General features: G+C 49.2%; 1 protein-coding gene and 2 long non-coding RNA genes across 6 annotated transcripts in view; 2 read left to right on the top strand and 1 right to left on the bottom strand.

The window, feature by feature from the left end:
• Positions 1-27,847, bottom strand: part of SRRM4 (serine/arginine repetitive matrix 4) — a 154,573-nt gene that overhangs the window by 7,894 nt on the left and 118,832 nt on the right. For 2 of the 3 annotated variants that reach the window (XM_086681809.1, XM_086681811.1), the window contains 7 exons: positions 27,477-27,527; positions 24,176-24,274; positions 20,299-20,455; positions 6,489-6,793; positions 1,751-1,954; positions 929-1,039; positions 283-423 (listed from right to left, as the gene is read on the bottom strand). In XM_086681809.1, coding sequence (XP_086537935.1) covers positions 283-423; positions 929-1,039; positions 1,751-1,954; positions 6,489-6,793; positions 20,299-20,455; positions 24,176-24,274; positions 27,477-27,527 — 1,068 coding nt within the window. The remainder of the gene's footprint in view (positions 1-282; positions 424-928; positions 1,040-1,750; positions 1,955-6,488; positions 6,794-20,298; positions 20,456-24,175; positions 24,275-27,476; positions 27,528-27,847) is intronic. The other variant, XM_086681810.1, reaches the window with a different exon arrangement.
• Positions 101-27,816, top strand: LOC147575327 (uncharacterized). Of its 2 annotated transcripts, none has more exons than XR_015242267.1 (4): positions 101-226; positions 22,163-22,323; positions 26,716-26,781; positions 27,701-27,816. It is a non-coding gene; the product is annotated as an uncharacterized LOC147575327 (long non-coding RNA). The 2 variants fall into 2 exon arrangements; XR_015242268.1 differs by having other exon boundaries at positions 26,683-26,781.
• Positions 1,031-7,524, top strand: LOC147575328 (uncharacterized). Its single transcript, XR_015242275.1, has 2 exons — positions 1,031-2,017; positions 5,777-7,524. It is a non-coding gene; the product is annotated as an uncharacterized LOC147575328 (long non-coding RNA).

Here is a 27,847-nt window from a genome sequence, read left to right as displayed (position 1 = left end):
TTGGCCCGCATTGCCTCGACGCTACCCCAGCTTGCTCCACAGACCCTGGCCACACCCCCTCGGCCCACCAGATTCCTCAGGCTGGCCCCGCCCCTGTCCCAGGCACCCACCCTGGCCCCGCCCCGGAGGCCCTGCCCCCTCCTTGCAGGGCCCGCAGCGTCCCTGAGCTCCCACAGTCCTGAATTCCAGCTCCAAGGGGACACGGGGAGGGCCCGAGGCCCCAACGGTAGGAGGGGTGGGAATGAGGGTGGAGATGGGCACCCCCGGCCCTCCTGGCCTCACCTGGTTATCCTCCGCGCCTCCAGGTGGCTCGGGGAGTCTCTCCGGCGCTTCCGCATGGGCGAGTAGGACCGCCGTCTCCGACGCGCTCGCTCGCGCTCCCGCTGTTGCGAGTCCTTCTCGTTGTACTTGGGGTCCCGCTCCCTGAAGGGGTGCAGGGGTTATTGCGGCTGGCTTTCCCGCGTGAACGCGTGGGACAGGGGCACTCACTGCCTCTCACCTGTGCCCTTCACCCCACTGGGGCAGGTGGTGGCTTCCTCCCGGGGCCCCAGGGGGCTGTGGGTGTGTACTGTGGGGGTGAGGCTGGGCACGTGCAGGGGTGTCAGCCTTCGAGGGTGGGCATTACAGGGGCGCGGCTGCCACGGGGGCGAGGACGTGAACGTCAAGAGGGCTCTGGTGCGTGCGTAAGAACTGGGGGCTCTGAATATGGGGAAGGGGAGTATTAGGTGTGTGAAGAGGCCGGGGTGTGGGTATAGCGGGTGCATTAGGGCCCCCAAACATAACTCCAGCGAAGACGAGGAGGCTGGGTCATCTTCCTATTCCTACTCGTGCAATGCTGGGACAAAGGGGGAAGCGGGGCGGGCTTGGGTGACGCTCCCCAGAAGTGAGCTGGGAGGCGTGGCCTGTGCCTGGGGGGCGGGGCCTGTACCTGCTCGGGCTGTACCGCGAATAGCTGGGGCTGCGGCGCGATCGAGAGTTTCTGCTGGGGGGACTCCTCTTGCCAGACTTGGAGGAATAGCTGGAAGAGCGAGAGTAGGACCTGCGGGAGAGTAAACAGTCTCCGAGGGGCCTGCTGGGCTTCGCCGGGGTCACCCCGGAAGTGTAGGGTTTTATTCAGCTGGTCCTCAGGGGGTTACCTTTTTCTTTCTGGACGCCAGGCAGAGGAACCTGGCTGGCCCTTTCCTGGGCAATTAATAATAATATCGACCACTTCCTCTGACTGAATTCTTACTATCTAAGGCTACTTATTAGCTGTGTGACCTTGGGCAAGTGATTTCACTTCTCTGGGCCTCTGTTTTCTCATTTATATAAGGGGGTAAATAATCGAACTTACCCTATAGAATTGTAAATGAGTAAATTAGGGCAAATCACATACTGCACAGAGCCAGCACACAGGAAATGTTAGCTATGATTGTTATGTATTTTATTATGTGTCAGACATTGAACTAATGCTTTTTGTGCATTATTTCATTTAATCCTCAACAGATCCTAGGGTTAGGTACTATTAAGCCCATTCTGTAAGTCGGGAAACCGAGGCACGAGAGGTTAATGTTTTCATTTTGCAGATGACGAGACTGAGCCTTGGAGAGGTTATCTGTGGCCCAAGGCCAGCTAGGAATGGGAGTAGTGGGCATTCAAACTCAAATCTGTCTGACTTCTTTTACCGGTGGGTCAAAGGACATGTCCAGTTACCTTAACTAGCTCCCTAAGGACGAAAGCGCTGCAGAACAGAGGTCAAAACTGCACTCACCTTTTCCCGGAGGAGGTGGATCGGCTTCGGGTGTACCTGGGGGAGGCCCTGGGGTTTGGGGATCGGGAGGAGTGACTGGAAGAGCGGGTGCTGGCATAGGAGGGGCTGCGGGAGCATCCTCTCATGGGGGAGCTCCGGGCTGTGGCTGGGACCAAACCGGATTTCTTCACCTCCGCGCATTCCAGACATGGCGACTGAAATCCTCTGCAGATGTGGGGAGAACACCTGTTAGCACTGGCCTGACGGCTAGCCTGGAGGCATCTCTAGGTAACACTCCTCTCCCTACCTTTGCCCAGGCTGTGGTGCCCTCAGAAACCCCTTTCCACCTAGTCCCATCTTACTACCTCTGGAAAGACTTTCTAGGCCACAGCTGGTAGAGGAATAGGGACAGAGGGGGATGCATTCCCGAGGGGGCACTTCAGAGTAGGTCAGTGGGCACGGGCATAATGGTAAATAACATCAAATCACATAGTGAGAGATTTATTCCCTTTTGAGTCTTTTTCAGCCCATCTGAGTACATTAGAGACACTGGGTTGGGTACTAGTGGGTTCTCCACCATCTCTGGAACACTGGCAGTCTCCCAGGCCTGGTGCTCAAGAGCCTTGGGCAGGCAACTGTTACTAACAAGAATTAAATCCACTGTCTTTATGTATTTTCATATAAAAAATCATGTATTTTTGCAGGTGCTTTCTACTTAGGATGAATGCTATAAATTTTCTATGTAAGACAGTAGTATAAGTTTCCTTATATAAAAAAAAGTGAGTTTGTCAAGGTAAATACGAGTACCAGTAGTACAGGGATATGATTAAAATCAAGCAGGTGCCATGTAGGTGGTTTAAGTTTGGGAAACTTTCGGTGTAGCCCATTTTGCAGATGGGGGAATTGAGACCCAAAGAGGAGTGATGGCTTGTTCAAAATCACCCAGTGGCAGGGCCTTGTCTTCTGTATTTCCACCCTGCCTAGGGCCATATAAAGCTCCTGCTGGATTCTCAGTAAGGGCATGTTCATTTGGCTTGTGCCAAGAGTCAAGTTCAAATCACATTAATAGAGTTTCCAGGCTCATAATGACCCAACCCCTGCTCACCCCTCCAATCTCAGCTCTTGGCACTTTCCTCTCTTGACTCCGGCCATAATGGACTACTTGTTCCTCATGAAATCCCCCTGCTCCTACCCTGTCTCCAGGCCTCAGAACATTCACACTGCCTGCAACCCTCTTTCCTCCCCTCCTCACCTAACAATAACTACTCATGGTTCAGGTTTTAGTTTGACCTCACCTTTTGTGGGAAGCCTTTCTTGACATCCCCCTAAGTCTAGTTGGGTGACCTCCAATGTGTTGCCACAGCCCCCAGCCCCTAGGCACCACCCCCACTTCCCCTCCACCCCCCACGCCCCCATCCCTAGAAGACCTCACTTGGTCTTAAAATTGTCTCTTCCTCCTCCAGTCACTGAGCTTGAGGGAGAGGACTCATGTCTCTGGATACTGTATCCCAGCACCTTGGACAGAGCCTGATTCATCTGGCCTAGGTCATGAATAAATAGTTGTGAAGTAAACATTTGAGCCTCTTAGTGTCCTGGGTGCTAAACAAGCATCATCTTGTATGATCCTCCCAATGACCTTATGGAACTGGCACTATTCTCTTCAGAAGGGTTAATTACTTCCTCAAGGCCACTCAGAGTCTCAAACCCTGATCTGTCCAGCTCCAAAGCCCATGCCCCCTCCACTTCATCAGTCTCCTACCTTCACTGTTGAAGGTTCCCTTGATTTAGAGCCAACGATACCTCTTCCATTCAGCCCTCTGCTCATTGCTGATATGACATACACAGCCATGACTTTAGAGATCAGTTAATTTCAAAATGAAAGGCTGGGTCTAAATTATTTAATTTGGCTGTCCACATAAGATCAAACTAAACAGGGAAGTGCTGGATGCCACTCAGGCTTTAGCTTCAGCTCTATGACAGATACGTGTTTGAATCCTGGTGCTGGCCCTTATGAACTGAGTTTCTTAACTACTCTGAGTCTCAGTTTCCCCATCAGCTAAAAAAGGTCTATCGTAATGCTTATGCCATAAAGGTTCAAGGAGGAATCAAGGAAGATTGTCCATGGCAAGCACTTGGCATGGCCCCTGGCATATAATTAGGGCTCCACAAATGTTAGCAGCCATTATCGTTATTGTGGTTGTTAGTGCTATTCTATTTTCTTCTGCCCTGAAGTATGTCCTTCGTCTCATCTGGGGACATCACTCCTTTTTCTTCGAGATGTTGACATTTGTTCTGACCCATCCCTGGCTCCCAGGCAGGCTTGGGCGTGAACTGAGGCCAGAGATGTCCTGGGGCTGGCAAACCAGAGGCTACGTGTGGATGCCAAGTTGTTTGTCCAGGACTGAAGTGGGCTGTGTGTGCTGGGGACAAAAGGGTGCTCTGTCCTTGAAGAAGCCATTAACAGCTTCACTGCTAGGGCTTCGGCTATCATTCTGAAATCTTGGCCACTCTGAACAAAAGCAGACTCCCACCCCCAGAAGAAAGAAGACCCCACTGTTAGCATGGCAGAATATACCTGCAAACCTTTTCCACCCCTCTTGTATCTCTGCATCCGCCCCATTAATTACATGCTCCCGAGGAAAGGGACCATGCCATTTTTGTATCTCCAGCACCAAGCTGAGTGGCTGGCATTCAGGAGGTGCCTGAAAACTAGGAGAGGGATAAGTAACTGAGTGAATGATATAGAGTAAATGATCAGCGATTTTTACTAGCTATTATTGTGACATTATCCTCAGTGATTAGCATTTTGCTGTGATTTCTTGAATGAGAGAGTAAGGGGGTAATGAACTAGAATTACAGCTGGCTCATAAGCAACTGCATGAAAGGGTTTTCTGCAGAAAAACTGCATCTAGCAAGTGGGTTAAGATACACATGCGTGCACACGTGCGTGCACACACAGACATACTCTGCAGGTATATGGGAACCCTCTGTACTTTCCACACCCACAACCTCCCCCGCCATTCAACAGCCCACACCAGAGTGATACATCTGTTGTAATCAGTGAACCGCCGCTGACATCATTATCCCCCGAAGCCCAGAGTTTATATTAGGGTTCACTCTTGTGAACCCAGTGAGTTTTGACAAATGTAAAATATGTATCCACTACTGCAATGTCACACAGAATCTGTGCTCCACCTGTTCATCCCTCTCTACCCCCTAACCTCCCCCCGCCCCGTCACCACTGATCTGTTTACTATTTTCACAGTTTTGCCTTTTCCAGAATGTCATATAGTTGGAATCATACAGGATGTAGCCTTTTTAGATTGGCTTCTTTCACTCGGCAATATACATTTCAGGCTCCTCCCTGTCTTTTCATCGCTTGATAGCTCATTTCTTTTTATTGCTGAATAATATTCCATTGTCTGGATGGACCACAGTTTGTTTATTTATTCACGTACTGAAAGATGTCTCGGTTGATTGCAAGTTTGGGCAATTATGAATAAAGCTGCTACAAACATCCAGGAGCAGGTTTTTCTGTTGCCACAGATTTTCAATGCATTTGAACTTTTTAAAATGACAGTTGACTTTCAATGGATTTAATGTTAGACTTTCTCCTGAGATTAATGGTAAAACTGACATTTGTTTTTGCCTGCCCAGCCTCTGTCCTTCCTTTAACAAAATTTGAAAAAAAAAAGGGCGCCTGGGTGGCGCAGTCGGTTAAGCGTCCGACTTCAGCCAGGTCACGATCTCGTGGTCCGTGAGTTCGAGCCCCGCGTCAGGCTCTGGGCTGATGGCTCGGAGCCTGGAGCCTGTTTCCAATTCTGTGTCTCCCTCTCTCTCTGCCCATCCCCCGTTCATGCTCTGTCTCTCTCTGTCCCAAAAATAAATAAAAAACGTTGAAAAAAAAAATTAAAAAAAAAAAAATAAAAAAAAAATTTAAAAAAAAAATATTTTTTTTGAGAGAGAGCGAGCATGAGACGGAGAGTGGGGGAGGGGCAGAAAGAGGGAAACAGAGGATTCGAAGCAGGCTCCATGTTGTCATTGCAGAGCCTGATGCGGGGCTGGAACTCACGAACAATGTGATCATGACCTGAGCTGAACTGAGCCGAAGTCGGAGGTTTCACTGAATGAGACACCCGGGTGCACCTGCCTCTGTCCCTCCTGATATCAGTACCCTGACTTTTCCTTCAGAGAACCAGACCTCCCCCAAGTTTTGTGTATGTGGGAAGACTACTCATTAGCCCTGATGGTAGCGTGTGACACATTCTTGCCAAAAGCACAGCATCTCCTGGGCCAGAGTGATTGATCCAAGGGTGGGCAGATGAACCAAGATGGGCCAAGCAGAAGCAATGAGAATCTGCCTTGGTATTTTGCTGAAACTTTTGGGAAAGAGGCATTCTGCTTCCATTGGCTGGCTAACCTGCAGAATGGTTGGCATATGTGCCCATGCTTGGGAGGGTGTGCTTGAGAATGAAGCCAATAGAGAGGGAAGCAGAGCTCAGAGATGTAATGGGAAAGATAGATTCTCAATGATGTACTTTTCAGCCCCTGGATCCAGCTGTACCCGAAGCTGATATCCTTGGATGTATATTTTTTAAATTATGCCAGTTTGAGTTGAGTTTTCTCTCTCTTGCAAATCAAAGAGTCCTGGGTTAGGAGTGGGGAGTGGGTGGGTAGAGGGCTAAGGTGAGAGACTGAGAAGGTGGAGCTAAGGCAGGACCCCCCACCCCCCACCCCCACCCAGCCTAAGTGCACTGACCTTGACTCTCTGCCCCTGCTGGTGGGGGAGAGATTCTCCAAAGTGGCCCCCTTGTTCTGGGGTGAGGAGGTGGTGAAGGAGTTCCCTGAATCAGAGGTGTTTCCACAGTTGAGTTCCCGGCTCTTGTTTAGGCCCCCACCGGGGCTGCCCTTCTCTTGACCCCGTGACCTGGCTGAGCTGATTTGCGTGGAGGGTGGCGAGGAGGTGTCATTGCCTGAGTCATACTCCTGGGAGCGTCCTCGGGAGGTGGTGAGCGGGCTGGCTGTTTTGGTAAAGAGGTCAGCTGCAGACCCCGACCCAGTGATCTGAAAGCAAAAACACCCGTTGGACACTGCTGATCGCCGGGCCTGTGCACTGTGTCTAAATAACCAAGAAATGTTTACCGTCATGATGCACTGTAACGAAAGGAAAGAGAGAGAGAAGAGGAAAGAAGAGACGCCAAAAAACAAAAGCACAAATTCCTGAAAGAATACCACAGAAAGGAGATTTTTTTTTTTTTACCCCCTGCTAGAATAACTGGAAGATTTAGGTATCATGCAGAGAAAAAGCATGCGATCCAGATTAAACAAAAGAAAAAGGAAATTATACAAAATTTAATTTCTAATGAATTAACTCAAACAAAACAGACAACTCAATCGAAAGGGGGGGGTGTATAAACACCCTTAAGCTAAAACAATAATAAAAATAAAGGAAGGGGGAGGGGAAAAGAAATGGGGCAATGGACATGAAAAACATATCTTGGAACTTAAAAAAAAAAAAAAAGATAAAGCCAAAATTTTAAACTTCAACCAAATCCTCAACGAATTTGACCTTTTTTTTTTTTTTTTTAAAAGAAAAAAGTTCCCTGAATAGAACCCTAAACAAATATTGCAAGGGGAAAAGAAATGAAATAAAGAGAAGTTTTTTTTTTTTTTTAAGTATAAAGTCAAGGTCACAAAATGACATTTTAGTAGTTTTCAACTAAAGGGGAAAAGAAAGGGGGACAAAAAAAATGGAAGTCAAATAGTCTGACTGAAAACAAACGAAAAAAAAGCTCTCTACGATCATTTGTGTGTGTCCTTTTCCCCCTGGAGAAGGTAGCTAAGGCTCTCGAGTGGCTTCTAATAAATTCTCTCATGTCTTTGCGGATTATATCCACTTACCAAGCAAGAGCTCCTCCTTTAGTAGGTAGGTAAGGTGTAAGAGAAAGGGAAGAGCGGGCAACGTGAGTCCATCATTAGAGTCGAAAATGACAAGAAAAAACACACACCTTTCTGCACACCCTCACACTTGGCCCTCAGCTTTGAGTTTTGGTTTTTCAGTGTTCCTAACAGGTGAGGCATCAGATCTGTTTGGTTTTCTCAGCAAGGGGACCTCAAGGCCATCAACACTAACCTCATCAGTCCCTTAATGCCCAAGTTGGATCAAGAAACCCTTGCTGAAAATGCAGTAGGGGCTGGAGCTTGCCTCTGTCTGGGTATCCAGATCACGAGGGTGTGCTTGTGACAAAGGGCTTTGGGAGGGGCTTGGACATTTGGATTTGGGGTGAATGGGAACGGGGAGCATTTCCCAGAGTCCTGTTTGGGTCTGAACTGGGACAGATGAAGGAGGAAAGGAGGTTGAGCCAGCCCTTGGGAAAGCAATGGTGTCTGTGTTTAGAAGCACAGTGGGTGGTTTTCTTAAAACGTTCAGACCAGTGTCACGGCTGTGATTGACACAGTGGGTTTGGTCTGGCCCCTGCCAATACTACTACTGTGCTTCTTTCACTGTGGGTGAGAGGAATCTTTGCCCTGGGCCTCCTCCAGCAGTAACTATCCTCATGGGGCAAGAGATCTGTGAGGCCAGGAGGGCACTACCAGTTCATGGGTACCTGAGATCCCAGAATTCTCTGTTCTCTGTTTAAATGGCCCTTGGGACCCCTTTCAGGATCTCTGCAGGCTCATCCATGGATCTGTTCTCCTGGGGACATAACCATGCTTTAGGTGTGCACACTCTTAGGTCCAAGGGTGACTCTTTGTACAGAGCTTAGATGTTCAGGCTGGGGTGTCTATGTGCACGTGTGGGAGGCCCATCACGGTGTTGGTTGGTGTAAGAGGCAGGAGGAGAAAGGCAGGGACCAGGGCATTGAGGCAGGGACACCGCCCCCACCCCCCACTGCCATGTTGTGGCCGGCTACTCTGAGGGGTCTGAGGTTCTAAATTCAAACCTGACTTTCCAGATCATTTTGGAGGTATGTTTGCCAGAATAGGAGAACATATTTTGTTTAGGTTTGCTGGCTTGACTTATAAACATTTAGACATCCAGTATGTAGGCCTCCTTCTATACTCTTGTCCTGGGGCCACCAATATCAGTGAGACCTCACCGTCAAGAACCTGCTTCCCTCCCACCCCTTATTACAGGTAACTTGGGCCTAAAGGAGCGGGACTTTTGGGCTTTCTTAAAGGACCATGTCTGCCTTCTCAGCAATTGGTCACGAGGGTGAGGCACAGAGACACCAGAACTGCGAGAATCACAGCAAACTCTGGCGGCTCAGGATGTCAGCTTCTGGACTGGGGAGGCGGAACTTCCTTTGTGGATTCTCCCAGGAGGCTTTGCACACAGACAGGGTGATGGTCCAGCGTTACCAAGTTCTCCCCAGCACAGCCGTCCCTGTCATCTTTATCTGCTTGGTGATCTGGCAAGCTTTGCTTTGGGACAAGGGACCTCAAAATAATGTTGCTCAAGTGGAGTTTTGTTGAGTGAGACTTCTTTAAAAAGAAGGTAAAGGCCCTGTTCCCATTCAGCACCTCCTTTTTGTCTTCCCATTTGCAGTTGCGGATGCTGTATCTTTCCCACCTCTGGGAGTTCATTGGCAACATGTGTATTTCTACCACCTCTGTCAGGAATGAGAAAACTGATGGGCTCTCAGACCGGAGCTTGGTTCCAGGATGGGTGCAGGGAATCAGGCAAGCCCTTTTTGGGGAGAACGAGGCTAGAAGGTAACTCAAACGAAGGGGCCTGTGAGTATGACAGCTTCCATTATCTATCCATTGTAACTGGCTTGCTACCCTGGGGCATCCAGGCTGGCCTTTCTCTTCCCAGGTACTTGTTCCCAGCCCTGGCTACCACTTCCAATGCATTTGCCCTGGTGCATCATGGGTCCCCATAGGCAAGGATTTCCTGAGTGTGAGGCCCCTCCAGGCTAGTGGATACAGAAGGGGACTTTGCCCTGTTCGCCTTCTCAACCCCACACTCTGAGCTCAGAGACGCTTTCAGCTTGTCTCCACCTGACCATGACTATTATGCACACGTAACTTGTGTAATTAGAACTGAGAACTGTATAAGGCATCATGCTTTTCCATCCTTCCAGAAAACAGAGATAAAGGTCCTCTGAAATGTTCTCATTGGGTTGACTCGGGTGCCTGAAAATACCAACATCTCCAGCTTGTTTAAACGTCCCATTTCTTCGGATGAATATAAATTCTTCAAAATGGATGACAGTATCCTTTGCAACCCACCCCTGAGTACTTCACAGACCTTATCTCTTCCACATACCCCCACCGTGACCCCCACAACCTATGCCGATATGTTAGAATTTTCTTGGCTTTGCCACCACATCTTGCCCTCCCAAGCCCAGGCCATTTGCACAGGCCATTTCCTCTGCCTAGAATACTCTTCCCCATTACTCCATTTTACATGGCTAAATTTATAAATCCTTTAGGTTACAAATCACTTTCTAGAAAGCCTTCTCTAATCCCCCAGTCCATAGTCCATAGCACAACAGTCCATAGTTCATTCATTCATTCGCTCTTTCATTCATTTACTCCTTCAAAAATGAGTGGCTTCTGTGTGTCACAGCATTGTTACTCAGTGGGGTAATTTCTTGTTTTATTGCCTGTCTCTCCATCTGAGTGGGAGTTTGTTGAAGACAGAGGCCATGCATGACTAGTTCAGCGTTGTACCCAAGTAACTACCAGTGCCTGGTGCAGAGTAGGTGCTCACTAAATCTGGCTGAATGAATGAAGCTGCTCCATAGTCCTTTAGAAGCCTGAGCTCAGAAGCCTGGGCCCTTCCTAACTTAATTCAGTGGTGAAGATGGCTGAGTGATCAGGCCCTGGTGAGGCCCAACTGGGTAACTGCCAACTTTGGGAACTTACTTGATGGCTTTTTAAAAGAGGGACTGGGGGCGCCTGGGTGGCACAGTCGGTTAAGCGTCCGACTTCAGCCAGGTCACGATCTCGCGGTCCGTGAGTTCGAGCCCCGCGTCGGGCTCTGGGCTGATGGCTCAGAGCCTGGAGCCTGTTTCCGATTCTGTGTCTCCCTCTCTCTCTGCCCCTCCCCCGTTCATGCTCTGTCTCTCTCTGTCCCAAAAATAAATAAACGTTGAAAAAAAAATTTTTTTAAAAGAGGGACTGGCCTCCATCATATTCAAAACAGTTCTAAAAAACTAGGTGGATTCTTAGCTGAAGGTTGATGTCTCAAGACCAGCTCAGGGCTGGCTCTGTGATCAAGAGATAACCTCTAGAACTGAGTTCTAGGTCCAGGCCTATGGCAGAGAAGGAATCACCTTCTGTTCTTCCTCTCCTTCTTGGCCCTCCTCGGACCCAGGACCCTTGGAGAAAGCACACAGAGGCTCTGTCCACATATTTCAATGGCATCAAGTTCCATGCTAAGGTGAGAAGCTCTGGATCTGAGAAGCCTTCCAGACGAGTTATGCTTGGTCTCCTTAATTCCTTTCCATCTTCTACTACTCTGGGAGATCAGTTTACAAAATGGACTGGGGCTGGCCATTTGCACATAATGGGGCTGTTAGCCCATACGGTGACTTTGTTCAGATTACAAAAAGGTGCTCCTCCTGGGTCAGGAGTTAGAAACAGGTGTTTCCTCTGGCCAGACAGATTAGGAAAAAGATATACCTTTCTCTAGGTTGAAGCAGCTCAGGTCAGTATTCACGGTTGCCTTGGTGAATGGAGGGTACGTGGGGTTTAATTCCAAGATGAGTCACTTGCATATGGGGCACAACCAGCGTTCCATAGCATCCCTAGCAGGCACTGGACATACAAATCTTCTGATTCCACTTGACCTGCTTAAAGGGTTACTCTATGGATGCCATAAGAGGTGGGAGCCCAAAGACCCTCATTTCTGCTTCTTTTGGCTTAACCCTATTTGGTTTTGTTTTTACAAGCCTTGATGGGCTCTGTCTATATTTCCAGGTGAAGGGAACATTTTAATAAACTCATTAGAGACGTTTGGATAGTTTAATGGCCTCTTAGTTTCAGACTCTCCCTTTTCCAGAGCTCTCCATTCACCCTACACAAAGAACAGGAAAGATGTGGAGGGGAGCCAAGCCAAAGGTAGAATGTGTGTGTGTTGGAGGTGTGTGACAGCCATGATCATGCAAAGGAGACCTTCAAGTCATGGACATCATGATAGACAACAGAGGCCTCTGTGTTCTTGTCTCTGTCCTCTCATCTCGGAGTGGCTCCTTTCTAGACAAATACTCATATAAGATGCAAACAGGTGTCCACTTGACACTGACATGACAAGATGCCTCCTACTTGCTCCTCATTTAGATAACAGCCTTCGCAAAATTCATCTTTGAAGGGTTCTTCTGTTTGGAATTTCTCTTCTGTGTATTAACTGATCTTTGCCCCTGTCCTTGTAGCTAGGCTAAAAAATGGTGCTCAAGATACTTTCTAGGAAGAGTCATTCTAGACCCACCGTGATCCAGTAACAATGCCCTCACGGGACCTGGCATAAAACTCTTTAAGGCTTGGCATAAAAACTCAGCCCCTGTAAGATATGCTTAATTACTAGGTGAAAAAACATCTGTCTTAATATGGATTATCCCCAAAATTGAGACAGGAATTTGAATGCTGGTAGTTTATCTTGAGAGGACAGGGAACTTCTGTAGGAGAGTGGGGAAATGAGGTGAGGGAGAGGAGGAACCAATGAAAGATGGGTTATCACAAACCGGCAGCCATGGTGAGCAGCTGAAGGACACTGCGGGAGCCAGTGAGGAACCGACTCCAGAGTTGATCTCAGCCAAGGAGGGAGCTGGGGTATTAATGTACCTATTCCCCACCACTCATAAGTTGAAGGCTGCACCCAAGGGGTGTCATTTCTCTAATACATCCAAACTGCCACATGGCCAAGCAAAATGGTCTTTGGCGGCCAGAGAGCATCTTCTGGAAGCTGGAAGTTAGCTTTGTGCCCTGAAGTGGAGAGGGTGAAGGGATATAAATGAACAGCGCCTGCTTCAACACCCCACATCACCACTGGAAAACTGGCAGGCCAAGTGATGTTTTGTTTCAGCTATGTTTTCTTGAGCCCACTTAGTATATATGTGCTTAGTAGGGAGCCTGCTCGACAGTAAATCTGAGTTAACTGCCAACATTGTAGAATGAGACAGTGTCACATTAACAACTCTGTCTCTGGTATGTGCCAAAGACTAAGATCTGACAACATTGGGTCCACATTCCTGCTCACTAATAATTGGCTTGAGAGAATTGCAGCTGCCCATTTTAGGTGGGGGGGGGGGGATGAGTTTTTCTGGCCCCCAACCCCATGGGGTTCCAGTTGGTTATATCAATTAACTACCTGGCCCCTGAGACATCTAGGTTTGTGACCCTGTGTTCTAAGTGTTTGCTGCTACCTTGACCGTGCATCCTGTATGCTCCATTTCTCCCTGCCAGAACCATGAAATAGATCTCACTGTCTTCCCCATCTCCATCCTTTGCATCCTTCTTTGGCTTTTGTCAATGGAAGGAACTAGGAGACCAAAGCCATTAAGTCATATCCAGACCCTGAAGCTATTACAAGTTATTCCCTTCTGGGTCAAAATTGCCAAGCTCAGATTTTTTTTTTTCCTAAGAACAAACTGTATTTCACAAATCTATGACCATTGGGAGAAAGCAAACAAGTGTTTCCCCTTTACTCCCCCTCGGCCCCCTCCAATGTGAAACTCTGATTTTTTTCTCTCTTGAACTCACAAGTTTGACTCATCTCCTTGTTCCTTAATATACTCCACATTAACACTTGGGTTTTTCTAATAAGTAATTAAATCCCCCCACCACAAACCCCAGCTCCTGGCGTTTCACTGGGAGTCTCTCTCAGCCCTCCAGGGAAGTTGGCAGTGTTATTTATTGTTTTTGTTTCAAATCATTATTTAATCAAGAATGGGGGAAAAAAGGCAACCTCTCACTTACACTTCAAAATTTAATTTCAGCTGAATTCTGAGATCAAGAGGCAGCACGGCCTAATAGGTTACAAAAATACAATCAAGAAGAGAATTCCAATTAAACTGAACAAGTCCATTTACTGAGCTTCAAATGGCCCCATGGAGAGAAATGGCTATAAATTTTTTTCCCCTCCCTGCCATATGGGGGACTGGGAATTCTCATGTGAATATAGAGCTGTGTGGCAGAGCTTTTAGCTACAGGGTTCTGGTTATTCCTTTAAAAAAAAATCCTTTTGTTTCACAAAGACATTAAGTTTATTTTCCTTGCTGTTGTACATCTTCCTTTGTACACTAATTAGGAAGACAGCAAAAGAATGGGTTCATTGACCTTTGGGAGTTCGTGTGAGAGCAGGCGGGATGTGGGGACGGCGGGAAGATGACGAAGTCTTTTAGGACTGGGTGATCCCTCAGAGTGATACGCTGCAATTGACCTTGGACCCAAGGAGGTGGTCCAGCCTCCTGTCTCCCCCACCCCCTCCCCACCACAGGAAGCTGAGAGGGAATCGCAATTTCAGTCCCATCATGCCTCTGAAGCCCCTCCTGCTGGCCCCCAGCCCACCGGCTCTCAAAACTCTCTACATGGATCCAGTCAGGCAAATTTTGCACTAGCCCAAATTGAACTGGAGGAAAGTAAGTTCACTGTAATGAGTTTTTCATCCGGCTGAATGTGTTTGATTCAAGGGCTCATCCTTTCTTCGGAGGGCAGGTCAGTACTACATCTTCTGGTGGTAAGATGTCATTTACGTGATAGAAAATGGTGCTTTTCTTTTATTCTGAGCTGACGTGGTGGAAGTTGACAACCTTATGCCACTTTCCGTTAAAAAACAGCAACGGCAACAACAACAACCAGAACAGGTCCTGCAAATTCCCATTTCATACTGCCCTTCCTCTGCATTCTGGTCCTTCTCTTCTCTATACTGCAGTGAAATGGTGTGGCATGTGGAGTCTCTCAGCTGAGCGAGAGCTCGAAAGGCTTTTGCAAGGATGTGTGAGAGCCTGGACCAGGGGTCCGAAGACCAGGGCTGCCATATGCTTTCCCTTAGCCTCCTTTTCCCTGCCTGCAAAGTGGGATGTATACCTCCATCCTGCCTTTCTTCTTGGCTTGTTCTGAAGGTCACCTCAGACCAGGGATATGATTAAGCTTTTTGAACCCATCACATCTGGGTTTATTAGGAGTAAGCTTAATAACACCACTACGATGACAAATAATCACACTAGCAATGATTGCATATTGAGCGTCGATTATGTCCCAAGCATTGGGCTAAGTTTCTCATACAGAACTGAAAGTGCATGAGGGTAGGATCCTTGTCTGTCTTGTTCACTGCTGTTCAACCATTGCCTGGAACGGTGCCTGGCACACAGTAGGTGCCGAATGCATATTTTTTAAATGAATGAACACCTCAACTCACTCCATCCTCACAACCGCCCTATGAAGTAGGTATGATTATTAGCCCAAGGTACAGATGAGGACACTGAGGCCCAGGGAAGTGAAATGACACAAGGAAAGTCTTATAATGAAGCACATGGACTCTGAGGTCAGACTTTCTGGGTTTGGATCCTGGTTTCTCCATTTCATGTAGCTCCTTTTCACTTAATTGTTGTACGCCATGGTTTCCTCAGTGTAAAATGGGCTCTCTTGAAGGGCTCTTATAAGAAACAGATGAGGTGGCACGTGTGGAGAATTCAGCCTAACAACTGGCACATAGTTGGTGCTCAGTTGGCTCCGTTGGTTGTTGTTACCCAGGGTCTCCCAGGGAGACAAGATCATGACCCCAGAGTCTACAGATCTGCTCCAAAGCCCATGTCTTCATCACTGCCCTCTCCTGCCTCCTCCTGTTAACAAATTTCATGAGGCCCTCTTTTATGGATCTCAGGTTCTTTCTGCTACCATTCTACCTTCTCCTTCCTCCTCTTCTTCCTCTTCCTCTTCTTCCTCTCCCTCTTCCTGTTCCTTTCCTTCTCCTTCTTCTCTTCTCTTCCTTCTCCCTCTCCTTCTATTTCTCTTTTTCTTATGGCGTCTGCAGGTTTTTGTTGGCAAGGAATACATGGCAACTGTTGGCCAAAGCTGGAGGCTGAAGGAGGAAGGGAGCCTGTCCTTCTCCTTGGTCTAGCGTCCTAGAGATCAGCCCTCTTCCAGATTCCCTCTCCAGTGAGGGCAGATTTAACAGAGAGCCCCATGCCAACAGGGAAAGGGCTTGGCCAAGGCTTCGCACCACCAACCTCTCTGCCATCCAGTCGGTCCTCTGGCTATGAAAGTAAGCTTCTGAGACACAAGCCCTGATACATACCAGCTCCCCTTCCTCCCAGCTGGGCCACCTACCTAAGTCTCTTTGGCTCTGTGAGCCTGTTTCTCTCTCTGAAAAATGGTGATAATAGTTGCATCTACCTCAAAGAAGTGTTTTTGAGACCAAAAAAAACCCCAACAGCTGTGCAAAATATGGGATAGTTTATAATGTTACTTTACTTTTGTTCTAACAAAAGTGCCTGGCACATAGCAGTATCTCCCCCTCCCTTTATTCATCAGCCATCTCAATTTGGGGAACCCATCCTTCAAAGCTCAGCTCAAATGTTCCTTTATTTGTAAAGCCCCGTCAGGCGCCAAGGCAACACTGTCTGGTCCTTTCTCTGTGGTCTTACTACCTATTATACTTACTTCCATCACCACCATGGTTGATAGTCACAATAGTCAGTAAGTGGTTGAGTGTGGATACTGCCTCATCCAAAGGTAGCTGGCCTTGGTACTAAGGCTATCAGGTATCACTCTTTAGTTGCTGAACTTGTGAGAGGGTCCAGAGGTGCTACGGGAGGGAGGGGATACCTTTGGTGACTTGGGGGTAGTGTGGTGAGAGGGTCTATTAACCAACTATTGTGCAAGTTTTTGAATATTGTGGCAACTAAAGGGGGAACTGGTGCTCACTGACTCAATCTCAGCCCTAATTACAACACTTATTTCACTGCACTGCAGCCTGCTGTTGACTACCAGACTGAGCTCTGGAGTTCAGGAAGAGTGTTTTATTCATCTCTGTCTCCCTGATGCCTTGGACAGAGATGGTTGAGTGGAGATAAAGAACGTGAATGAGACTGTGAAGGGTCCCTAAATCATCTCCTTGGGACCCTCCATTTGGATTTGGACTCTGACTGAGCAAGAGGGCTTCAGGTTATCTTTAGCTCACCAACTAGGATTTCAATAAGACAGAGCCCTGAATTTGCATATTCATGTATGCAGATAGGCCCCCCTTGATGTAATGTGCCAGTCCTTGATTTTTTAACGAGCCGTGCATAGGAAATACCTGCAGTGGAGTGTGGCAGGAACCATGGCATAGAAGACCCTTCACACTCAGGTTCCTGCTTATCCCCAGAACCCCATCTCTTGGCCTGGAATTCTGCCTCCATCCCTGACTCCAATCTTTGCTTCCTGCTTCCTTTGGCTGATTCTTGCTCACCACCAGTTTCTCAGTTAGTTGTTACTTTCTCTGCCCTAACCTAATGCTAGCCCTAATTCCTTGCCCCGCCTGCTACCCCCCCCCCCCCCCCCCCCCCCCGCATCTCAGCATCTCTGCTTCGTTGTTGTGTATTGTCTTTTACAGTCTTTACCTTGTCTGTCTCCCTCGTAAGAAAGCACAGACTGTTGTATGTTCACCGGATCCTGAGAGCCACGGCACGGCAGACCCTTGATGGATTATTTTGTGGATATTTGGTAGATCTGAATGAGTGATTGAAAGGATTCTCCAAGGGCAGTGCCTTTGCTGTTCTCTTTAATAGGGAGCTCAGGAAACCTGTGGTCCAACCTGGCACCTTCATCCATCTCTGCCTTTTTGCAAGAGAGAAGAGGAGAAAGGGTCTTGCATGGAGGGCACTCGGAGGGCTAGACTTGGGGGTGTCTGATGCCCCCAGAAGTCAGACAACTGTGAGTAGGGTGGGGCTAGCCACTGGGGCTGCAGCTGCTATTTAGGATGGAGGAAACTGAAAGCAGAGGAAACAGAGGCCCCGGCTCTGCTCCCAAGTCCTGCGAGGACTAGCCTGGGCCTGGAGCCACACTCTCATTCCTGCTGCTACAGCTCCTGCTGCTACCAGTGCTGCTGCTATTGTCATTGCCCCATTACCATTTCCACTATTGTTGGCAGCGACCGTTAAGTAGCATTTCTTCCTCTACTTTTGTTCTAACAAAAGTGCCTGGCTCATAGGGCTATCTCTGTGTGTTACAGTCTGGAACGTTTACTTACATTAACTCATTGAATCCTCGTAACATCCCTCTTACAAGGCAGGTCTCACCGTTCCCCTCATTTTGCAGATTTAGAGAAGACTGAAGCACAGAAAGTTTATGCAACTTGCTCAAGGTCCCACAGTTGCTAAGTGCACAAGCAGTACCCGGAAAGCTGTAGTCGTAACACCCACTAATATTTGCTGAGTTTTCCCCTGGGCCAAGCACCGAGCCGAACAGTTTCTCATACTAGTTTGCTTTTGTCCTAACAGCAGGGTTTTTGAAGAAAAGACTTATTATGTGCATTTTTTTTAAACAGGTGAGGAAACTGTGGCCCGAAAAGGTTTAAGTAACTCTCCCTAGCTCAGGGCCAGTATTTGACGGCATAAGCACAGCCCCATGTTTTGAACAACTCTAACTTGCCACAGCCCACGGAAGTCATTTCTCTTCTCTGAGTCTCAGTTTTCTCTTCTTGGAATCAGGGCACTGAGCTAGGTGAGCTCTTAATGCCTGTCCCTTCTAGGTACAGATGGGCCTTCAGCTCTTCTGAGAGGGGTTGGACCCGTGGGAGGCACTGAGACTTCAAGAACCAATAGCCAAACTGGTTCCCTACCAGCTGGCGTGGGAGGACCACACTCTTTTGTTTTTTGTTTTTAGTAACATCCAGCCTTTTTCAACATCTGGACAGACCTGGCCTGTTAGGAAACCATCCCAGGAAGGGGATCAAACAGGCCAGTTGTTCCCAATGGCACTTTTAAGCGAGAGTCAGTTGGGGCCACCAATTGGGCTGCCACAAATACCAGGACCAGAAAGACAGGGTGAGTTTTACTCATTTAAATTCTTCTGCCCCTTCTTGCTGCTATTGTAAATTGATTTCTAACTTGGCAACAATTCCCCTGGGAGACAGATGAGCTTGGCATGCCCATTTGCCAGGTTTGGAAGCTGAGGCTGAGAGGAGTAGAAGGAATTGTCCAGCTAAGCCAAGACTTGCACCCACCTAGGCCTCCACAGACTCTCTGCCATGCTGGGAAGACATTTTATAACACATCAGTGGTGGTGGGCCGGGCGGGGGGGGGGGGCGCGGAATGCAGGTGGGCATTTTCCATCTGCAAACTACTCAGCAATCACAAGGCCCTTCTACAAAGAGGGGAGGGAGCTGGGAAAGTTGTGGATGGTTCTAGCTAGGCAGAGGATGTGGACAAAATGAGACCTTGGTGAGCCAGGGTGCCTTGCCTGGTAAAAATGAGTTTCCCAGAATGCACTGCAGGTGATAACTTGCATCAACCAGGCCCAGCTAGTGTTTACCATGGCCTTCCCTTCCTTGACCTTCCTGTAAGTACACTGAACTTCTCCTTTATTTCACCTCATCTGAAATTTTCAGATTCACTCATAGCTAGAAGACACTCATAGCTGTTAGCTGCGACTGGAGTCTGTGTCAACGTTGCATCTCCTCCCGTTTGTGTCTCTATCCCCTGAGCATCGACAAAAGGCCTTCGCATACTTTATCTTACTGGATGTCCCCAACAACCCCATATGCAGGTGGTATTATTTCAAGTGCCAATGAGAATGCTGAGTTTCAAAGAAGTTAAGCAACTTTCCCAAAGCCACACAACCAGCAAATAGCAGCGCTAGGACCTGAGTTCAGATCCAACTCTAAAGCCCTTGCCTGGGGAAACTTCCTGGTGTCAGACTGTCTGAAGCCACATTCCAGCTCCTCCTTATTGACCTGAGGGGAGCGTTCCAGGATTCCATTCAATGTGGGGTTGCTCAATCGGATTCACTCTTGCTTTGCTCTGTGGCTTTACCTCAGACCGTAACCTCTCTGAGCCTTGGTTTTTCTGTCCCATCTGTGAAAGGCACCAGTGAGAGCAGCCATACCCCCAATTCCCTGAGACCTTGTGTAGACACATGAGAAGACACAGAGCAAGTGCTATGAGCTCCTTGAAGGAAAATTCTCATATACAGTCAAGGCCGTGTTTATATAGGTGAAATCAAATCCCAGCTGCTAATCAATGCTGCAGGCGAGCTGGTGTCAAAGATGCAGACTTCACTGAAATGCTGGAATGCCTCTGGTACATCAAAGACCCCCTCTTTTCCTTCCTCCCCAAAGAAACCTCCTCCAGTGTCTCCCACATGCATTCCTGCAGATGTCACTCTGGAGACCGACATGTAGTTTTCAATGTTTCCCTGATAAGAAGCCTGGGTGTTTTAGCTTTACTTCCTCCCCCAACCGAGTGCTGCTAAAGGCTGGTGAATGACCCTTTGGTTAAGCAATACTGAGGTCTGAAAAACAGCGGGGTATTTGCCCAAAACCGAGTTAAAATGTGCCGTACACTGCCCTGAACTTGTGTCTCCACCTCCCCCCAGTGTCATGGCCAAGACTGGCCGAGGAGGCTGTGTGGAATACTTACTACACCCCTGGCCGACAGGAGGCTGAGCATCTGGAGGGGCTGGCTGGGCGGGTGGCTGGAGCGGGCCTCGGGGCTGGCCTTGCCGAGGGTCTTGGAGCAGCGGCGGGAGTGCCTTCGGCGGGACTTCCGCCCTTCCTCGGGGGACCTGCCGCGGTGCCTGGGGGGCAGGGGAGACAGGCGTGAGGGTCTTTTGAAGGGGAGCATGGCAGAGCCAGTAGGATCTGAGGACTGTGGAATGTGTTTGGGTATGTTTGTATGAACCACGTGTGCTGTCGTTCTCCTGTCCATCCATCTGCCCATCTGCCCCCTGCACCTGCCCATTCATTCACTCACTCTCTCATTTGTTCATTCCAAAAATGTTTCTTCGTGTACCTGACACTGTCTTTGGGGCTGGGAATGTAGCTGGGAGGATAGAAAACATCCCTAGCCTGATTGGTTTAGTGTCCTTTGCGTGTGTGATTGTCAGTGTGGTTGTATGTGACCGTGTGTATGCCTGGGTGTGTCCCACTGTGTTTGCCTATAAATATGACCGGACACATCCGTATGTCTTTGTGCGTGACTTTGCCGTCTGTGACACAGACACATCCTATATTGACTGCCACCCAAAACTTTTGAAAAAAACGTAGCTGACAAAAATGCAAAGATGCCTTGCGTAAGCTCATCAAGCTGTCTGCAGCGGAACCCAAAGGAATCTCTGACTCTTTAGACAGGGCATATTTAGATTCTGCTAGCCTGTTAGCTCTGGGTCACAGTAGTAATAAAAGTAACACCTTACTGATTTGCATGGCACTTGCCCTCTTAGGGCATTTCTTGCAACTTGAAGACACAACACAAACACGGCAGGTAGTTCCCATTTTACAGACGAGGAAGTTGGAGCTCAGTGCTGTTTGGGAACCTGCCTGAAGTCACACAGCTTGAAAGTGGCAGCACCAGGGCCAGGGCAGACTTTTCCGCCCCACTAGGAAGCAATGCCTCTTGGTCATGCTCTGAAATGTCCCTCTGTACTCTGGGACCTCCCGATCATTTTCACTGGGTGTGTGGCCAGTGCCTACTGGAGTGTCCCTCAGCCCAACAGGCACTGGGGAGCTCAGACAGCAACATCGCCAGGAGCGGTGACCGCAGAAGGGGGCCGAGGCCAGGGTCTGCAGAGGTAGCCATTTCGCTAAGAGGTGAGGTAGAGGGCAGCATGCTGAGGGCAAGCTCTCTGCACTGTCCTCTGACCCAGGCCAGCAGGGCTTAGCCGCTGAGAGCTGATTCAGCCTGGGCCTGGGGTCAAGGGCGCAGGCTGGGTCACCTCCGGACCTGGGTCTCTGTCCCAACTCTGCCAGTCACTGTGACCTTGCTCAGATGCCTTTGCTCACCACGGTGGAGTTTTCTGCATTTCCACGTCAGTAATGCACCTGAGCTCAGTGCGCCAATGCCCTCCAGACAAAGGCCACCAGGAGCACGCCTGTGGCTGAATAAGCACGTTTACTACTCCCTGCAGTGAGGGAGAGCACACACCACAGGGACGTGTAGGCTCTCCCTGTACGGGAGTGTTCTGGGCGGGCGGCAGGTGACTTCAAGGAACTGGGGCTTTGTTCTGGATTGGATGCTGTCATTAAGTGGAGGTGATCCTCTGGCCGGGTCTCTTCATAAATCTTGGAGCCCAGACCAAGGCCAAGGCTAAAACTGGAAAAGGAACAACAGTCCCTCATGCTAGCCAGGATAGGGAGACGCTGGGTCACTTTTGGGTCTTGGACAAAGTTCCTGTTTTATCTGGGCTCCAGCCTGACAACAGAGGGGCCTTGTTTTTTTCTGGCCACTCAGGGTCACAGAGCAACCTTGTCTGATGCCGATGCTCTTTACGGTTTTTGGTGTTTAGGGGAAACACCAAGACTTGGTGACGGCAGCACACGTCGGGGTCTGCGTTTCCTTCCTCAAATGCTTCTCACGCTCGGCTCCACATCTGCCTCTTGAAGGAAGATTTAAAAATCTCACTGACCTGGCCCCACCTCCTCTGAACTAGATCGGAACATCAAGAGAGTAAGATCCAGGAATTTGGCGTTTCAAGAATTTTCCAAGGTGACCGTAAAGTACAGCCAAAGTGGAGAAGCCCTGCTCTAGTTGATGGTGTGACTGGGATGATCAAGAGAGAAAATGGGTGGCTCAGCCGGTTAAGTGTCCGACTTCGGCTCAGGGCATGATCTCATGGTTTGTGGGTTCAAGCCCCGTGTCAGGCTCTGTCCTGACAGCTTGGAGCCTGGAGCCTGCTTCGGATTCTGTGTGTGTGTGTGTGTGTGTGTGTGTGTGTGTGTGTCTGCTCTTCCCCTGCTCGTGCTGTCCCTCTCTGTCTCTCTCAAAAATAAAAAAACATTAAAAAAAATAAAAAAGAAAGACAATGTATTTGAAACTGTAGCACACTGCCTGTAGGAACTAGGAAAATACTGCCCCTCTCCTCTTTCTCCTTTTTCCTCTAGACATTGATTTAAGTGGGATGAGGTGGGACCGGACAGTGACTTTTTAACTTAATTTAATTTAATTTAATTTTATTTTATTTTATTAAAAAATTTTTTTTAATGTTTATTTATTTTTGAGAGAGAGAGACAGAGCACGAGCAGGCAAGGAGCAGAGAGGGAGACACAGAATCCGAAGCAGGCTCCAGGCTCTGAGCTGTTAGCACAGAGCCTGACGTGGGGCTTGAACTCTCAAGCTGTGAGATCATGACCTGAGCCGAAGTCGGACGCTTAACCGTCTGAGCCACCCAGGTGCCCCTATTTTATTTTATTTTTTTAAAGAGTTTATGTATGTATGTATGTATTTATTTATTTAGAGAGTGAGCATGCAGGGGCATGTGAGCAGTGAGGGGCAGGGAGAGAGGGAGGCGGGGCATGTGAGCAGAGAGTGAGCAGTGAGGGGCAGGGAGAGAGGGAGGCGGGGCATGTGAGCAGAGAGTGAGCAGTGAGGGGCAGGGAGAGAGGGAGGCGGGGCATGTGAGCAGAGAGTGAGCAGTGAGGGGCAGGGAGAGAGGGAGGCGGGGCATGTGAGCAGAGAGTGAGCAGTGAGGGGCAGGGAGAGAGGGAGGGAGAATTCCAAGCAGCCTCCACGCTGTCAGTGACAGCCTAACGTGGGGTTTGAACTCACAAACCATGAGGTCGTGACCTGAGCCAAAATTGGACGCTTAACTGACTGAGCCCCCCAGCCCCCCCCCCCCCCAGGACAGTGACGCTTTAAAATCTCCCTGGGTGACCTGAGCGTGTCGCCAAGCGTGTGGGAAGCCCACAGGGATGAACAAAGCAGCCTGTGACATCCAGAAGCCGGAGGCCTTGGTGCATCCTCTGGCCATCAACAGTTCCAAACATCGACATCAACAAAGCCGTGCTCTGTTTCTTCTCACCCACAAGAGAGCCCTCCTCCCCTTTCTGAGGCCGGGACAGCTAATGTGTCAGCACAGAGAGGGTCCTGGTTGGGAGAAACCCGACTCGCAAGGGCCGCAGAACTAGGTACTTGGTGCTTTCATAGCCTGTTCAGCTTCTCTGTGCCTAGAGCAACGCTTAGAGAGTGCACCAAGTCCAAAGCCAGACTCTGCAGTTCATTCCTAGCTCCGTCACTTAGTAGCCGATGAACAAGTTCCTTAACCCCTTTGTGCCTCAGTTTCCTCATCTTTAAAACGGGGGTTAAGAACAGTAGCTACCTCATGGAGTAGCAGAGGGGATCGTGTAGTTACTTCAGGGAGAGGGCTCAGCACCTCACACCATGGCAGTGGCAATGGTCACTGACCCTTAGGAAACACACACGTGTGCTTACTGTTGTTCCTGTACCTGGAGGCAGCCCGTCCCTTTTCTCTACAGGGAGGTGTTGACAGTGTCGGGGGAGGCTCCCTGGGGAGAGGGGTTACCTGCTCTCACAGCTTGAGGAGCGGGTCTCCGAACTCTGGGACCTGGAGGGGCAATGGTGATGGCGGTGACGGTGAGACTTTCGGGGCCGGCTTCGTGATCTTGGGGGCGGTGAAAAGGAGTGAGTCAGAGGAGGGGAGAGAGGGAGGGGGAGGGAAGGAGAAAGAAAGAGGGAAGGAGAGGGTGGGGGAGCAGGAGAGGGAAGAGAGCGGGGAAGGGGGAAGAGAGAGGGAGGGAGAGAGAGATTTTGATCTTGTGACATACATCAACCTCTTGCACCAGAGTCACTGTCCCTCCCAAAGTTAGGCATCTCCCCCTACCCACGCCCCACTCCCCATCACCCCAGCTCTTCGGGCGGTTGGCCTCTCCAGCCAGCCATACTGAACACAAGTGAGTGGCAAGGCTTCCTCTGGAGGAGCCAGCCTGGGACTCAGCCTGGGTCTCGGGTTTCCACCCCGCCGCACCCACCCGCCCTGAACCAGACCACACCTGCCAGGAGTGTCACGTCCCCTCGTCACCTCTCTCCCACCTAAGACAGGGATCTCAATCTCAGCCAGCCACTGTACTGTGTCAATCAGTCGGGCAAGAGCTAAAGAAAGAAGTGGCCTTGCCTCCAGAATATTGGCGTGCTGTTGGATCTTCTAATTTTTCAAGTGAATGTAGAAATACAGATTTTTATGCAAAAGATTCCTATTTTTAAGTGGAAGGTCATTTTTTAACAAGACACTAGGGGCAAAGAACGCACATTTGCAGAGTAAATTAGGTCTTTGGGCTGCCAATTTATAACCTCAGATCTGGAAAATTAAGTCCAGATTCTTCACATGGAGTCAAAGACCCGCTTTCAGAGTTAGAAACATCACTGGCAACAGAAATTACAACAAACAATCAACAACCACCACTACCACTAATAGTGGTATTATTACAGGTTACTTCAGTTCCCCCTAAATGATAATAATGACCCAGAAGTAATAGCAGCAGAGACAATGGTCACTGAGTATGTACAAGGAATGTCAGTGGTTTGGGCCAAGGCACGATGTCAGTGGGAGTTAGAGAGGGCTCTATCGGGAGGTAGCCTGCTTATTCCAACAAAGGACTCAGGGATTCTTGCTAATGTGATAATCAGACCATATCCCTGCCCTGGTTAACCCTTCCCATTGCCCTCATGTCAAGTACGCATTCTGATCCTGAACCCCGAGCACCTTGAGGAGTCAGCCTCTGCCAAGCTCTCTAGCTTCCTTGTGTGGTGTCTCCTGCTCTGGCTGGGCAGGCTCAAGGAAGTACAACTGCTTGTACTCTGGCTCATGTATGTCCCAGCTCATGATGTCCTTCTGAGGATGATGATGACAGGTGGCCCATATTTAACACATATTGCCTGCCGGGCACCATAGTCTAAATGGACCCATCTCTGCCTTCACAACAACAACGTATGAAGTAGCTTCTCTTACTTCTCAGATGAAGAAACTGAGGCAGAGAGTTTAAACCATGTGCCTAACCAGTAGCCTAGAATGGTTACCTCTGTCCTCACTCCAGTCAGTCTAGACACTTCCTCCTGTAGGAAGCCCCTGCTCACTGCCAAGCCTGCCGCCATGCCCTGGGCTCCTAGCCGCCATCACTGTGCTGTGACCTGTCCCTCGTCTGGCTCCTGTGTTCCGCTGGGAACTGTGAGCATCTTGAGTGTGGAAGAATATTTGGCTAAGCTCTGTCCTCAGGCCCAGCCCAGGGCCTGCCATGTATTAGGGCCTTACTAAGGGATGCTGAATACAAGGAGGCTAAATCTCTCCAGAGATCACTTGTTCAGAAGCATCCCCGACCATAGAACCTGGCAAGAAGAACCATCCTTTATCTTAGGGGCGCCTTGTTTTTCTTGCTTCTCCCTCTCCTGATGATGCTTGTCTTTTGCATCACCTAGCAATTTCTGGGGCTCATCCAGCTCTTGGCACCAGGGAGGGTGGCCCCCTTGCTGCCCTCAAGCAGTCAGCCTCAGTGATGACCACCCCCACAGTCCCCACCAGTGCTCTTAGAGTCTCGGTCCAGCCCCTGGCTCTGTGTGTCTATACTGCAGCCCCACTGGACAAGTGATACCGAGGTCTCTCAGAGTATGTGCTTGGTCTGCGCTTAGTGTGAATGCCTTTTGACTTGAACTGAACAAGCTTGATGATCGGGAAGTTGTTCCCTGAGCTAATTCAAAGCTCTACTGTTTCCTTCTGGAGCATTCCCCAGGCCCCTGTGGGGGTGGCTCAAATGCCCTCTTTTGCACTGACCTTGGATGAAGTGACCCCTCAGGCAGCAAAGCGAGGTGCCCTCCCTCTGCGTCCCTGCCTCCTCTTTTCCCTCCCCAACAGCCAACCGCCTTTCATCCTATTGCATTTGGTCCTCACTTTAGAAGCTTCTTGGCGGGAGATAAAATATTAGTTGATTGGAAAACACATGTGCTAACATTTGCAGGGTATAAAGTAGGTGGGTTGTAACCACATTTACTTTTAATTTGTCTGGGAACTGAACTCTGCAGGCAGCACTATCTGATTTGAATTTCTACCACCAGCTATACACCGTGAACCAGCTGGGGCCCCGAGACCGGGGGTAGGAGCTTCGCTGCAATCTCCACCATGTAAGCCCCCGCAGCCAAGGCTCGGACTCACAAGCACACTCACGCGTGTGCTTGCACGTGATCATGCCCCCATGACCACTCATGCACACACGGCACACCTGTGTGCACAGGTAAAACCCACCCCACACCCTCCATACGTGTAATGCACACGGGTAGATAAGCGGTGCACACGCAGGGTGCAGAAAATCAGCACGTGGGCAGACTGCACCCACGTGCACACTGTTCGCGTTCGTGCTTACGTAAGCAGAAGCATACAGAATGCTTCCGTGTGGACACAAATATACACCACACTCAGACTATCCCCATTGCATACGTCTGTACACGCCTTCCACACAAATGTTTGCAGGATGGAAAAACGTACAGACGTTTGCAAACAATGTGCATACTATACATACACGCCTTTCATAGAAATGTATCCACAAGGCACTGCAGGCACACAGACGCACATCATTCACTTTCATGCACACACAAATACACGCAGGTCACATACACAACCTCGTGCACTTACCCATACCCAAACCCACAACTGCCCTTCATCAGCGGGTTCTGCCTTTCCCTGCCTTCCTTCCTCTCACCCACCCCCACCTCACGTTTATTTGGCCACGCCCACACTCTGGCTATGCAGAGGTCAGGTTCCCCGCCGCCCCCCCCCCCCGAAACTGGAGAAAAGAATGTTCCAGGTGCTCCCCACTTACTGTTTTTTGTGCCTCTTCTCGTCCCTTCTTTTGCTTTTTGGGCTGGAGGAGCTAATGGAGAAACGGCCAATTAATTAAAAGATGCAGAATCCCAGTTCCAGATAAAAAGAAACAGTAGTTAAGATGCTTTACACACCAGGGTTACAAGACCCAGGCAGTCTGGGGACAGACGCTAATCATTTCCAAGAGGAGAGCAGTCACTGCTGATTTTTTTCACCCGGCAGGTTCAGCTAGAGACAGTGACCCACACACAGACTGAGAATGAGGTGATGCAGGGGGCCATGGCCAGCTCTGGGAGCTTAATAATACAGTCGTAAATAAAGGTAATAATAATACCTGCCATGTGTCAAGGATTTATTGTGAGCAAACAC

The sequence above is a fragment of the Puma concolor genome, chromosome D3 (assembly GCF_028749965.1).
Source record: "Puma concolor isolate L17-30 chromosome D3, mPumCon1.1.hap2, whole genome shotgun sequence".
Classification (NCBI taxonomy): Eukaryota; Metazoa; Chordata; class Mammalia; order Carnivora; family Felidae; genus Puma; species Puma concolor.
Note: the sequence above shows the minus strand (reverse complement) of the source record. Positions and strands in the feature narration are given on the sequence as shown.